General features: G+C 36.0%; 1 protein-coding gene across 1 annotated transcript in view; it reads right to left on the bottom strand.

Annotated features, from left to right (window-relative positions):
- The window catches only part of eys (eyes shut homolog), a 215284-nt gene that overhangs the window by 76916 nt on the left and 122089 nt on the right, over nucleotides 1-16279 (bottom strand). Inside the window, exons 32-36 of the mRNA XM_066696777.1 lie at nucleotides 15232-15478; nucleotides 14791-14882; nucleotides 10962-11112; nucleotides 5882-5994; nucleotides 1-254 (exon numbers count right to left, since the gene is read on the bottom strand). Of these exons, the coding sequence (XP_066552874.1) occupies nucleotides 1-254; nucleotides 5882-5994; nucleotides 10962-11112; nucleotides 14791-14882; nucleotides 15232-15478 (857 nt within the window). The remainder of the gene's footprint in view (nucleotides 255-5881; nucleotides 5995-10961; nucleotides 11113-14790; nucleotides 14883-15231; nucleotides 15479-16279) is intronic.

Here is a 16279-nt window from a genome sequence, read left to right as displayed (position 1 = left end):
CTTTCTCACAAAAGTGACCTGTAAAATGTAAAGGGCAGTCGCACTGGAAGGAAGTGGCACCGCTTTGTAGTTGCACATGCTGACACGTCCCCCCATTGTGGCACAGCCCCTCCTGACAGGCTGAAGCTGGAAGTGCTGGAGCTGGTGTCGGTAGCAGCGCAGATGTGGGCAATGTGCTGATGGCTGAGGTCAAGGTGGTCCATGCCAACGGACTTGTTGTGAAAGCTGTCACTGTTTCCACATGCCAAGGCAACCTAAAATGACAGGGAATATCTCCAGATGTCATCTTCAATAGAGACAATGGGAGATTAATGACAAAACCATCGTCGTGGTTAATTTTTGAGTGACATTTTTTGCGATGATGTTGGGACCTTTCGTTCAAAACACAATCATAGGCTCGATAAGTAGAGTGCAATTCAGTATCCAAAGAAAATGGAGTGGAATCCTCAAACCACAATTAGCCAGAACAGCCTTCGGTGGCTTTATGTAATTACATATATCTGTTAACCTGATAAATAAATGGTGAGAAGGGCTCGGGTTCGTTCCATGATATTAATTGCTTTGCCTTTGCTTTTAGCACAGGAGCCATCTTTTTGTCACCTCTGTCTTTGTGGTTATTTGTAAAACACCCAGCACAGAACAAAGGTCAGCTGCTCGGTGTTCTTCCCAGTGTTACATTTATAGAATTACACTGGCTTACTAATGAGGTGTATTTGTTTCCTCTGCTAAAGCAACAACACCATCACTTTAAGCATGCAATGCAGAGACTGCTGATTCACTTGCTCATTAAAAACCCTACTTCTCACAAAAATGTTCAATTTCTTCAGGGAGAAAACACAATCACATGTTTAATAGGCAATAACACACATACATACAGGAATGGTTGCCACACTAATAGTTCTTGTCGGTCCTTATGCTGTTAAACATATCGCCAACATATTGGCGGGATCTTGTGCATCGGTGTTTGAATACGAACTTTTGAAATAATTAACCATCACATATTACATATGAAGTTAGGGTTGGATTAACAACACTGAATAGTAACATTAACCTTACTCTTAAGTAGGATATTGTCACTGTTATAATCATAACCCAAAGTAACTTTTTCCCTTTTTTCTAACAATATATTTAACTTCTTATATGATCTATTGGTAACACTTTAGAATAGGTCTCCTTAATTACAATGTATTAACATAGTAGGTACTCAGTAATAACATCTTAGTTACTCATAAGAACAGTGCAATTATACATTTGTTAAAATGTACTAAGGTGTAGTTACTCAGTACCTACTATGTTAATACACTGTAACTAGGGAGACATATTGTAAAGTGTTACCAATCTTTTTATTAATTTAGCATTGTCATTGTTCCTTTGTTTATAGTTAAGCGTTGTTTGTATCTTTTGAACTTGTGTTTCCGTCTGATCTAATTAATTGAACTCTACAGGTCAAACGTCTTCGCAAAGGTTATTTAGTATGCCATTAAAGCTAGTAGAAATGCATCCAAAACATGTATAAACCCATCCTATTTGAATAATTTTAAGGTAGTTTCAGTCTGTTTCATAAACCAGAAAAGCAACAGTTTTAATTGGAGGGAAAAGAAAGATCTAGGCTGTGCTCTACAGGTTGGAAGATGTGACAGCAGTGATAGTCTTGACATTTCGCCATGCAGAAGGTTGTTCATGATGCACGGTGGTGAGGGACTCCCTAGGGCGTGATACCATCTCGGTGGCCTGATACTTCAGCACTCAACATTTTATTGCTGAAGTAATGGGTTTAGCCTTATCTGATATAAGTATGATGAGTATGTGTGTATATTTAGTTGGCCAGCTATTGCAAGGATAGGAATTGCTTTAAACTTGAATTCTCCTCTAGAATTGCTGCACCCAGTCGTTCCCTGATTGCGCAGTGACAGAGCAGTCCTTTTCAGAGATGCACGTTCCCCACACAGACTTTTAATTAGCAGGAAAGACAGCTAATGAGTATTATCTTCCACAGCTTATCTTTTTCTCAGGGATGTCCGTTTAATGAGCAATTCTGTCCGAATCAGCATAAAGGTAATACAGTCACTTTTCTACCAACATCTACAACATACACTAAATGATTTCTTCTACAACATGGGAGAAGATTCAATTAATCAAGAAGAACAAAGATTCAATTTCACCTATTTGTTCAGTCATTTTTCCATGTGCCGTAACCTTGTGACTAGTCGAGCAATTTGAATCTGAGCTAGTCATTACATTTTCAGAAATAACAAATATTATAATGTCCTGCTTCTGTACAAACCAGGCAGTACAATAAATCAAATAAGAAAAGGTTTTTTTGTCACCACTGTCACTGTGCCTAGTAAAATCACTTCCTTGCACCATATCCCTAGCTCTATGTACCTGTTTCCCTAGACCACCCTATTTATTAATTCCAGCAAATTGGTCATCCCCCCATGGTGCCACAACACCTAATGTTTTACTTAAATTCAGAACAAAATAACCAAAAAAACTGGAACATGCTCATGAATAAGTCACATTAAAGAGCGCTAAAAAATAATCATTGTAAATGGTAGATACATATTCTGATTTATAAGTTAACTTCAGGAAATAAAGAATACAAGTAAATATAACTTCTTGTTAATGCCGTCTTATATTCCACAGTGCATCTGACCAATTTAATCTATTATCGAAGCCTCTTTCACATTGAACTATCAGTTAGTTTGCTACACACCCACATGTTTGGTTTCATTTTTCAATTTAACAAGGAGAACATTTGTCCACCGTTCCAGATCATCGGTATTGATTTTGAATAGTTTAAAGGTCCATGCACTGAGCCCCATGGAAGCTGAATCGATCTCTTCACATACCAGCGTTCGTTGTATGCCCTTTTCAGCACAGCCCATGCTCAAAATAAAGAAATAATAAAAAAACGGATACAGGAGCTGAAGAAAACAGAAACACTACATGTAAGTATTGCAATGTATCTTCAGAGATTCCTGCGGAAAACTACATACACTTTAACATTAGAGAATATCTGTATTCTTTGGCTACAGAAACCCAATTGGCAACAACTGTAGCATATCAGAGGCTTTTCCTATATATTTTTTATAAATACAGAATATTTTAGGACTTTGGGGATAACATGAGAGTTCAATCAGCAAAACTGACTGGGACATCTTGACATTTTTTTACCACTGTAATGTGACTAATAATGTATGATTATTGTATGACTTTTTGGGAGTCATTCACAATTTTGTTGGAAGATATGATATCCTTTGTACTGTTGCCATATATTTTAAATGATACTTTAAAGACAAACCAACAATGACAACTATATTAAAAATAAGTTTTTTCTTGTGATAAGGGGGAAAAAATAAAAATAAAAAATAATAATAATTTGATATAACTTTTCCTGCAGCACATTAATCTACATAATTTAAGGTTGCTTTTGGTAGTCCCCTCTTTCCCAGTGACCAGTATTTAGTTAAATTATAAGCCATCTTTCTGTTCTTATTATTGCTGCATTCAAATTTTTATAGAGCATAAATGCTTTCAGTTTCTGTATTTTATGTAACTTCTCGAAGTATTTTATAGTGTCATATTTAACGACACTTTCACCTTTGTACCAATCTCTACTGTGTATTTTAAATGTGGCTTGCAGATATAGACAACTTAAATGACTATGAACAAATTAATTACTTTAAGTGTTGAAGAATGCTTGATAATGTTAACTCTTTTCTAACCATGTCTGCCACCTAAGATGTATACATGTCTTCAGTTTTGCCTGATATTGTGATGATAAATTGATCAAACAATTGGATTGGATGATCAAACTGGAAATGTATAACTGGTAGATACTTACTGTTGAACAACTCTGACTACAGTAAAATAGATACAAATATACAGAGTTATGGATTTTGAGGGAACTAAATGTTGATGGTGTTATAAACAAATGCATGCTTATGTTTCACAACTCCATATCCCTTCAGTTGAGCATATTCAGTATCTTACATGTTAGGTGAACTGGAAACTTCTAGAAGGGATTTAATATATTCAGATCCTTCGTGATAATGAGGAAGCATGTGAGCTGTAAAGCCACTAACTTGTAAGGAAAAAACATACAAACAACGACTACAAAAAAACAAATGCATGCTGCTTTTTCAAAACACATCCAATGATATAAGAAACTGCTCTTTCTGACTAAACACAAAAGAAGAAAGACTTACAAGGTATTTAGTCCAACTCCCAAGTTTAAGAATTGCATACAGGCCATATAATGCAAATTCCTTTCACGAAGAGTAATATCATTACAATATACTTTTTGATAGCATTTCATATTTATTTTAACTCTGCATTAAGCATTCCCACTACAAAAAACACAGACTATGCCAAGCATTGGTGTTATAGACTGTGGGAACCAAATGGCATAAAAGCTATGTTTCAGTTAATTTGGCTTCAAACTGTGTGTGTTCAAGAGTTCAGACAATCTTTAAGGGAGGGATTTAGCTGTGAATATTTTAGAAAGTAAAGAAAATTAAGTGTAACAAGTTTTGCAAATGCTAACTGATTCAACAACACATATACACATACACACACACATGTACATAAATAAATATAATAATTTTCTCTGTCACTCACCCTTTTTAAATTAACTTGCCTTATTCACAGAAGGCTTAAAATGTAACAACAGTTTGTCATATAAACAGACATCTTAAAATGAACATTTTTAGCTTTGTGTTCAGGAACAATTTCTAAATATTCTTGATGTTATTTAGGCTAGGTAAGGTTAATTATATTTTATAAACAAAACACTATAGGTTATTACTACCCTTTTTTATTTACAGTGAACTCTATTTAGTAAAAGGTCTAATCTCGTTACGATCTATTCTTTAAGGACCAAATGTAGGGAGTAGCTCACAAGAGCACAGTACCAATTTCTCTCTTGAAAAGGGTCAGTAAACATGTTGTTCAAATCTGGGTGTCCAATATAACTCATGTGATGACTGCATACGCAACTCTTTTCGGCACCTATTTCCTACCCAGCCATGCAGTAAAGGGAATTAAATAAGCAGAAGGGATTGTCATCCAATCACTCTCTGTTCTGATTTAATCTACTACAAAGAATGAACGGGCAGGCCAGATTCCTGTGGAGTATTCTGTTTGTAGATTCACTTCCTTTGCTATCTCTGGTTTAAATTGCAAAGGAAAACCCTTTGATTATTTTTAAAAATAATAAAAGGCATACATCCACTGCTCTGACTAAAATGAAAGGACAGTCACCTCTAATAGGTTGTAAGTCTTATCAGAATGGTTAATGAGCCTGCCTGAAAATAATATTACTCCCATAGTCCCCCCCATCCTTTTCTTATCCTCCGTAATTTGGCTCAGCTAATTGGATCCACTATCATGCAAACATTATTTTATTATTTAAACCAGGCTCCATTTTATCACAGTTTGGAGTGAAGGAGCAGAAGTATGCCTTTACTTTTGCGTCCGTCTTCGGCTTGGGTTGCACACCATCCAATATCTTGCAGAGACTTTTTTGTTTTGTTTTGAGTAACACAATTTATTTAGTAAGTGTTCTTTATGTTAATTATTCATTTCATAGGACACTGTAAGGAATGAGTACAGATTACACAACACAGAAAAGTCCTGCCATGAAACTGAACACTATAAGAAGCGTTTTAATACCCATGTTGAGTAATAAGTGTACAGTGTACTGATGCAGAGGCACAGCCCATTATTGGATCCTACTGAAGACTTGATAAGTAAACCATCATTCTTGTAACAACTGTACTTAACATATTACTTTTCCATTTCGTGAAGGCTGTGTTTATAACACAAAGCCGTTGTATCTGATTAAACAAAGGAGTCACTGAAAGAGTGTGTACCTTACCTGCACTTGCCGACATTGCTCTTGCTCACAGCGTTGGTAGGGTAGAAACCACTCAGCTTATTGATTTCTAGGATTTCAATACAGCCTGTAAAGTTGTATAAAGGATCAGCTCCCTGAAAACATAAATAAAAGCAATATATTTCACCATTGTTGTTCTTAAACAGACAACCATAAAAGCACAACAAAAATCAATAATATATGTGTCTGCTGTTATTGTGACCTCTGGAAAAGGAAGGTATAAACGGTGCTAAACAAACACAACATGAGGGCTAGGATTCATAAAAACACCTGACTTACGATAAGTCAAATGCTCATAATAGCATGTTATTCCTTCAGTTTCCTGTGCCATTTTATCTTTGCCATGTTTACTGATGTAACAATCCTGAGTTTCATTACAGAAAGCTTTGTAAATTGGCAGTACACCTTTTTAACAACAGCACCAAATAAGTCAGTTTAAAAAGCCAGTTTTTCTAAACCAGTACGTCTTTTTACAATGTAGTCAGTAATAATTAATTAATAGTGTAACTATGTAGTGTAATTGTATAGTATACCTATGAGGGCCTGTTATTTTTCAGCTTCCTGTAATTTGGAAGTCATATAACACATCCCTTAAATAAATACGTGGATATTACCGCTGAATCTCCAAATGAAATTCGACATCCATATTGCTCTGGCTGCGCTGAACTAGAATCTATCTTATTTAAATGTACACTTAAGTATACCAAACAAGCACTATGCATTGCATGTATAAATAATACATCTTTTGGGGAAACGCTTGTGGAAGAAGTGTAACTGTATTTCCAGTGGTTGAGCAGATAAGGTATGTGTTAAGGAAAAGCACAGGGTCTAAAATATTCATCCTTTTCTGATAAGAGATGCCCTGAGAATGTTGTTCACACTGTTTTGCAAGATAGTCGTGAGGCAGGTTTAAGACCTTTCCCTTTCACACCGAGGGACGAGGGAATGTCCTACAGGTATGTCAATTAACTTATTGCAATAGGTGCAGGAAAGGATTTTGCTTCGGAACACAAATCACATTCGCTGTGTGAGAGAGCGCGTATTGAGGTGTATTCAAGCACCACTGCAGCAATGACAACAACGACAACAACAAAGTGTGTGTAGCACTTCCATGCATACATATCTAATGCTATTTTTTAACCCTTTTGCTGAATTTCCCATATTCAAATGATAATTTTGTTCTACTGCGTACCTCACTTAATTTCAATATATTATGATATCATGTTGTCTAATTAATTGGAGATGCTGTTGGCTCTGTTGACGGAGTACTAATTGCTTTGTGAATTGCTTCTCACTTTGACTTTTCATTGAAAAGGTACTTTTTTCTCTCTTTCTTTTTTAAAGAGCTTCTGTTAACCTAGCTCAATACTAAACCAGTTACTTTTAAATATTGAATTTCAAGGATGTTCACTTCATTTGTTGATAAAGCAAGCAGGTGACCATTAAGAGGTGAAATAATGCTGATAAAATGATATGTAATGAGCACTATTGGCATTCATTAATTCAGTAATGTTAATTTATTTGATCGTAAATTGCAGTGACCCTTTAAAAATGAAACTGCATTTCCTCTTCTTGGTTTCCTCCTGAGGTCAACAACTTTGTTCATTTCGAGCTTAAATTAGCAGGGGAGCTATTATACTCAACTTGCAAATCAATAACTCTGCAGTGTTCGGCCTTCGCACAGGGGAAACTGGAAACGGCAAAGAACGGATTGTGTCTTGTTTATTGTTTAATAATGAGATTTTCATTGAGTGATGCAATTCTTTTCCTTGTACTGTGGGTCATTGATGGTTGTAAGGAACCCCTAAGGGACATGGCAACACACATGCATATAAATAAATATATAAAGCAATACATATAGAAAACACTTAACTGTGGGAACTGGCAACACAATTGGTGTCTACAACAGTTCACATTTCACTTGCACATATTAGTGGATTGAATGTCTTTCTAAACTGTAGTGTGATTTCAATCTGTAGTATTCAACTATATAGTATAGAATGCTAATTGGCATACATAGCATTTTATTGTTCAATCATTCACCATTGAATTGTGAATCATATGCAAAAGCTTTTCAGATAAGTTAAGAGAAAGGTGGAACTCTTCATAGTTATTGATATGTATTCTTATTTTCAAGTTATACATTTACGCATATTTGTTTTTCCCTTTATTAACAGGAGCATTAATACAGAAAAGGTTTGCCATACATTGTACTACAAGGTTGCCTGCCTCATAATTACTCATATTTATGTTCAAAAGGAGCATGTGTGTTTCTCCTGCATTGGGAGTTCAATTGAAACCAAAATTGATTTTCAAGTTCTGTAACAAGGCAATTAGCGTCATGTAAGTAGCTTAGACAAATATTTAACTGCCAAACCTTCAGGAAGCACACATTTAACCACTACAAGACAAAATGTGTTTGTATACACAGAAACACATGCCTATATATGTACATTAGTGAAGGTTACATATTGTGAGTGTGTATAATTAGAAAATGTCATAACATTAATATTACACACAATCATTGCTCAACGGTTATTTAAACATTTACAGTCACAATATGTTGACAATAAAATGAGCAGGGAGGCTGCGTGCAACCTTTATCTGTAACTCGGCTTAAAAAACAAACTCGCAAAACAAAGCAAACACATGATGACCTCGGGAAGGGCGTTCAATAGCAGCTGGTTTTGCCCCCACTATCTGCTAATACTGCTTTTAGTAACAGAATCTCCTGAAACATTCTGTATCTCCAAAAACAACATTGGACAACAATTGAGGGATGCTTGGGCTTTTGTGATAACCATGATCTTATAATTCGCACCATAACATCTTCTCCTTGATACTTGACCCTTTTTAGATTCCACTCTTTTCCACAGGAACACTGCAGCCAGGTTCATCCATTTCAAAGAAGCATTAACAGATACTTGCCCAGAGCGTAGAACAGTATATATAGGGCAATGTGCATTTAATAATAAATAAATCATATTCTCTTAAAAACAACGCACACAAAACAACTATCTCACCTTAAAATCAGGTCAATAGAGTAATAAATGATCATGTGATGCTAGACTATTTATTTTCTTAGCATTGACTATCTGCCGCCAACCAATTGCATATTTGAAGAGCTTCTGTAACCTTTAAGATAACACGACTGCTTTTATTTATATTATTTTTAATTTAAAGTACATCAGCGCTATCGCTCAATCCCTGTGGATGTATTTCAGGTTGGAAATAGAAATGCATCGAGGAGAAAAACTATGTGGGTAACTTCTCCTATCCTCTCTTGGCTGCAGTTGGAGAATTATATCTTTGGTATAGTATACAGCTAAGTAGCGCTTTAGAGGACACAACTTAAATAAGACAGTAGAAGGATCACGTCTTAATCAGATAATAAAGCATTGTCTGCAGAATATAACTAATTCAAGTTTTTTGCCGAAAACAAGTTTCATTCCAAAATCCTAAAATCCCACTGCCCAACAGACTTATACGACTATTGAAAACAGATTTCGCTACCTACCTGCTGTCACACCTGTTTTTCTCTTTTCAAGGCCATAATGTGCGATTTGAGACGTTTGGAACATATACCACTGGGACACTTGCAATTATATGGGCCTTGAAATTCCCTATACTTTGTGATGATATACTGTATATAGAATGCCTCATTAGCTGCATTTACATTAGTGCAGTAAGAAATTAATTTTATCACCTAATTTTAATGCTTTATTTAGAGACCAGAGTCTGACAGAAGTGGCTTACTGAATACAAAATGTAAGGTTCTTGAAAAGTCACAAGAGAGCAATTTTAATAGTAACTGTTTTGCATTGTAATAGCATATAAATATCAACATTTATGCAATTTTTTACCGTATATGTATCTATATACTGTATATAGGTACAAATACCACTTATTATGGACATAATCATCACAGAGTTTCTGTATTTAATGGTTTTAATAGACTTCCTGATTTATAGCTGGACAAGGTTGAAGTCAAGGATGTTCAGTACACATTCCTGGGACCATTTCATTTCAAATTGTCTCATGATACCAGTAAGGAACCTCTCTTTAATAGATGATTTTAGTTTTTTAGCTCTATTAGGGATGTCGATACCCATTAAAGCTTTCTATTAATTTGATTGCAGCTGAAACTGCCATTAACTAACCTCTTTCCCCCAGTGAACGAATGAGGATTTAAAATCCCTTTAGAAAAGAAAAGGAAAATAGGCTAAAACCCATTTTTATGTTCTGCATCTTTAGCCACCTGCAAGTTGCACCATGAAATGGCTGTGTTCGTGCCATACTCATCCCAGTTCAAGAGCGACGCTGGGTGCCATCATCTCCTGACAAATCATGTGTTTATATTCATTTATTTAGTTTGGTTGGAAAGAATCCGCTGATGTCTCTGAAATTTCTGTCATGCTTCTTACTATATGTGCTTATGATAAGCCACTTCCGTGAAACCAGAGCTCTTAAAATCATACCTGAAAGAGATTTTTTCCACTTTGCAGTCATTGATGATTAAAGACGTAATTTGTATGTCCATTTGGCAGCTCTTTTTTTCCCCCTTTATATGACATGTTGCGCTGTGTAAGTTTGTCATTTATTGTTAAGAATGTTATGACCCATAAGCTTCCAGAGGAGAGGAAAAAAAAAAAAAAAAACACCTCACCAAGCTGAATTGAAGGCAGTGCGATTAGGAACTGAATCACAATGCCAGGGCTCTGAAACTGATGCAACACTGTCATATTTCCCCAGTTCATTTCTTTGTGCTCTCCATGAACACTCTTAAGAACCTCGTCTGATTGGTGCAATTAGTCAGAATGGAATGGCAAGCAATGATCCAAGAAGAAGCAACACAATGCTATACACACTGACAAAGGGTTATGCAACTAATAAGAAATGAAATAACAGGAAAGAGGTGCTATAAATTACCCTTTTAAAAGCATGTGCATTGTCTGAATGAGAAATGTGACTCGGATGACTCATGACTGAGGCTACGTGGCTGCAGGGAAAAAAAAGCATAAAAAATCCAAGGCAGAGTGAAGCTTCACAGTCAGTTTCTTACCTGATAGGACCGGTAGCTGAGTGGTAATCCTCCTAAGAAGAGAGGGCCTGTTTTGCGGACGTCGAGTCTTGACCAATAGTTGCTGGGAAAGCTATGAACTGTTTCAAACCCAGACACGGTCACTTCTGCCTCACAGGGAGCCAGGTGTTGTCTGTGAATGATATTTACAAAACAAAATATTAATTAAAAACGTATGCAGCTTGCTTAAATGCTAGAAATATTGATGCACAGTTAAGGTCTTGCTAAAATGCTATTGAATATGCTAATAAAACTAAATCTATACTGAATATAGTTGATTCAGTCTTGATTTAATGTTTTAAATACATATTTTACTAAGTGTTTCGATGTTCATTGGTATAATAGATCATATCATAACTACTATTTATCAAAAACAGTAATAAATGTCACTGGTATATATATAAAACATTTATTTCTGACTTTATATTTAATGCAAATCTTCTGAATGTTGACATTTTTATATTTATATTAATGGGGCAAATAAAAATAAAAAATATAAATGTGAGTATAAATGAGAAGTTAGAATGTCCATGGAAACAGTAGCTTCAGCAACATTAACATAAAAAGCATCTTAGATAATAGAAGCATTAAAATTATATAAGAAATCATATTTCTTTTAATGTTTTTAACCACATAAGCATTTCTGAATTAACTCAGGCAGAATGAAGGTGGATTTTTTCTTTTTTTAAATCACAGGCTACATTAAGTTTTCACTTTTACTTCAATTTACAGGTACCACTCTACAATTTGACAATCAAAATCACTTCCCATTGGCAGTAAAATAGCATGGAGTACAAAGCACATTGTGTGGAAAGCTACTTATCGTTGCAGTTATGAGGGTAAGGTGTGGGGTTATGCAGTTTTCCGTAAATAATCTTGTGAGCTATTTTAATTTCATGCTTTTCTCCTCTAATTCAAAATTTACATTGACCAATTTCCAGATTATTTCCTCAATTTGATACAGTCTGTGAAATGAATTTGTGTCACTTGAAGAAATGTAGCTATTATTTCACTGCCCTCAGTACAACTAAGATGGTCATGAATGCTTAAAATACACAGGCTTTGGCTAGCGCAGAAAACACTGGGAGGGATGATCGCGTACACTGAAAATAAAATGGTTATATGCAAAGGCATGAATAAGACATTGAAGGTTATTTCATGTGAGCAGGCATCAGATTTAAGGTATGTACGGTCACCCTTTTAATTAAGATATTATTAAGGTGAGAGACACTTGCCCCCGCAAATTAACCCAGCCCTTGTTTAAAGACACAGTTTACACAAGGAATGGTTCACTTTCTACTCCAACATGTTACGGTCTGAGAGGCTTTTGTAGTTGTTACTGGTTTAATACATTCACAGGCAAGAAAAGGAAAATAAAAACACATCAAAGCAAGGTAAAAAAGAGAAAATCAAGTTTGTTTGTTTGTTTATTAACAAGCATCATCTTTCAAACGGGAGCAGGAGTGTACCATATTGTTGAAGTGCATTTTTCTTTAATTATTAGCAGATGCCCTTAACCACAATGCCCGAGATCCTTTAAGAAACAGCTGTCTTGAATCAACAGTCTACTAGTAACCAAGCAAAGAAGATCCTCTAGTCTGAAGCATTTGCTATGATTGTATGTTCTTTGCATAATCTATTCCTATGACTTACAAGTTTTACATAATATCTACTTGTAGCATAAACAAACTATGTGCTTGTTATATTTGATAGAAAATTATTTAAGTCACTGAATTTTCATCAGGCGTTGTGGCACATTTCTCCTTATCACACAGTCCCCCTTAAAGGTCAAGACACAAGATCATTATTTCTGCATAATTACCGCTACAAAAGTGAATACATAATTAATATAATGCCTTTACAGACTCAACCAGGGCTTTTTATGCTTGGGAATTTCTTCAGCACAATCTGATTTTAATTGCCGATGCTTCATTACTTGTGTTTGCAGCAATTACATATTTTATGACTGATTATCGCTTTAATGTTTTATATTGATTGTAATTAAGCATTGTATTTATTGGGGAACAGGTGTTACACGTCTTTCACATGTGGTTTTGTAGTAAAAGGGTTTAAAAATTCATCCAAACACAGCAATTCATAATCTACATTTTGATTAAATCCAAAGTGATTGTTTATTAATTGAATAAATCATAAAAGGAATGAGAAGTTAAACAATAGATTATCCTAACTCGAACTCTGTGCACTGTTGACTCTTTGTCAAGTTAAGTCTGAAGGAAAAAACATCACGGTAAATATTTGTTTCAGTTCAACTGATGCTCCGTTCATTGTTTCACATTTTAATAATTGCTTTGCAGTAGTTCAACTTAAAGATGCATCTGTATGTTTTAAGTGCCTGGCTGGTTGACCGCTCTAACGGTCTTTCATACACTGGTAAAAAATAAATGACACTAAAAGAGAGACTACCTAATGTATGCCTTAATTGCAATTGCCTCCAAGATAATTCACAGCAAAACAACAAATTGCCTTGGAAACATGGACTGTAATGCAATGTAAATTACCTAGAAACGGCTGCCTGTTGTGGATGGCATTCATTGGGTTTTGCAAAGAGCACATGAACATTTTCTTTCACATTCATGTGCAACAGGACAACCTGAAGTTGCTTGGAGGGAAACCTGGTTTGATGGGTCAGTTTGAAGATTCAAATACCCTGCTATTTCTTACATTAAAAAAGTGAGATACAATAACTTGCTCAGGTTTGGCTTTAGAGCCAAACTTCATTTGTATTTCATTGCATGCTTCCTTTACCTCCAATTTCAAGACATCTAGCTGGTCTTCAATGCTGTTCCAAAGACATCCCATGGCCTTGGGAGATTTCCAAAGCTAATTCTCAAGCTCGAAACAACAGGGGAGGCAGATAATTACCTAAGTATGAACCATAGCTAACTATCTGCAGCTGGAGGGTACTTGGTCCACAGATGTGATAACTCCATGCCTCCTGATACCTTAACTCCCTACGTGGAGAGGAGGGGTTTGAGGAAGCAATCTGCAATGATTTGTTCGGCCTAGAATCCATCCATTGTAACAATCACTGGTTCAACACTTGGGGGCATAAACATAGCTCTAAAATCTTCCTTTGGAGCTGGTATGAAAAAGCAGTTAATTTAGAAGCAGTCTGCCACAGCTGCCTGGCCCTTTGCCAGAGGGTACGATGCACTGGGAGTCCTTGAAACCTAACCTCAGTGGATTCCCATTAAACGTATAGAAAATCGTCTTTGGTGTAGAGATATATTAAAAGCTTCAGCCATACCTATAATAAGATTGAGGAATGATGCAGTATGCTGTGAACCTGAGATTTCCTCTGAGGTACCTTCAGTTTCAGGATGACAGTGAGCACAAAAATCCTCGCAGCCAGACAGTTACAAAGAATTTGTTTTGGTTGAAGTGAAATCCAAAGCATTCCCCCCCCCCCCTCTCTCTTTGCTCTGGGTATGGCCTGCTTTCATACAGTCTTTTAAGGACAGGCAAAAACAGCAGTGATTGGGGTTTTGCTGGAGTTGCATTTTCAGCAGTCCTGGAATTTCATTTCTTCCCCCTTTTTTCATCTTACAAAAACATGACTGGTTAAATAATTTAATAAATATAACAAGATATATACAGAAAAGTAGGAGTTTTGAAACTCGGGATAGTGGTACATCAAAATGTCAACCATTCCCCAAATCATGAATGACAAACCTGAAACAGCTGAACATGTTATTTTGTATTTCATTATGTATTTATTTACTGAAGGGATTAGGTTGTGGCAGTGTTGCAGTTGACAAACCTGAAATATTAACAAGAAACGTGAACAAACCTGATATAAACCATGTACTCAATCCCAGTGTCAGCCCGAACTGTTGTATTTAGGTTTTTTATCATCTCTTCCTGGCTGCAGGAGAAGTAATACTGAAATAAAAGAATGGCTTATATTATTAATGATTTTCACTTTGAATAAAATTTACCATGTAACAAAGTATACGATGCTGTTCACAAACACCTTGGGGTTGGACAGATGTTTCAGGACACAATTCTGAACAAACTTTCTTCTTATACAAAGGTCAACACTTCCAAATCATCATCAGCACTATCACCAGGGACATGATATAGCAAATATTTTTCAGCATCAACTGACATCAAGTAAGAATATTACTCTGTGCTATTGGCAGGTGATAATGACAAGGTGTTTTAACATGAAGGAATGTGCAAAGTATCAGGATAAATAACTAGCTGTGGTGAAAACTAAGATATGCCTTACCTGTAGATTGCCTTGCTCGATTACAAGCATAATGAAAAATAAATCACTTGTGAGTGTTCCTTGATCTATGTAAAAAATGATTCCTTCGGGACCTTGGGTGTAAAATCGCAATGAAATATTCCAGTGGGGGCCAAGTTCAATGCCATCAAATTCCATGTAAGAGCTTCCGGAATAGTGTACATAGTTGAAATCTGTATCTGAGAAAAAAAAAAAAAAAAGGACAATAATTATGTTAATTTTCCATAAACTGACACGTGTCAACTGTTTAAGCCAAGTGCGTTTTGTGTGTGCATTGGGAGGAACTTTAAGTATTTACCCATTACTATTATTTTTCACTTGAACACATATTTTAATATACAGACTGTTATGAACTAAGAAAGCTTGATAGGGGAAATAATCTTCAACACTAATACGTCTTTTACCCTGTTTAATATAGAAACTCCTTAATAACCTGCGGACTAAACCTCCCTCTTATTCTCTGCATCAGAGGTTTCCACAGCAATGGAGGAGTCAGAGAGACTGCCCCCCCTCACTGTCAGACTTCGAGCTGTCACCTGCATCCAGTCTCAGCTTGTACACTTCACGGCATAACAGCATTTGAGCCAGACTGTGAACACACTGTCTCATCCGTCTCACAGGCTGCACGATTTTTGAGTGCGCTTTTTCCCCACCACTCACTGGCCTGGTCTGCTTGGCCTGCCCTCTCTGAATCCATTTACCCCCCAGTTCCACACTGGCTCACCTCCATCCCATTCATTTACAGGGCAATGTTTAATAGTGTGGCCTTCATTACTGTAGTTGAAACATTTAATTAAATCAGACATGACTACATAGTCAATGCCATCACAAGTTCCGATCCCCATTGATGTCAATCAAAATCATATACACTTGCCTCCTGAACAATACCATGTTTCAGCTGCTGGGATTCACAGCCAAGTGGAATATGCTTTAGTGCTGACATTATTTGTCCATATCTATCCCATTCTTTTCTCTAATAATTCATTCCTCAGAAAAGGAGATAAATTTGACAGTGTAACTATCCTGGCCG

Source organism: Amia ocellicauda, chromosome 23, assembly GCF_036373705.1.
Source record: "Amia ocellicauda isolate fAmiCal2 chromosome 23, fAmiCal2.hap1, whole genome shotgun sequence".
In the NCBI taxonomy this organism is placed as follows: domain Eukaryota; kingdom Metazoa; phylum Chordata; class Actinopteri; order Amiiformes; family Amiidae; genus Amia; species Amia ocellicauda.
The sequence above is the reverse complement of the archived record's forward strand: the minus strand, read 5'-3'. Positions and strand labels throughout refer to the sequence as shown.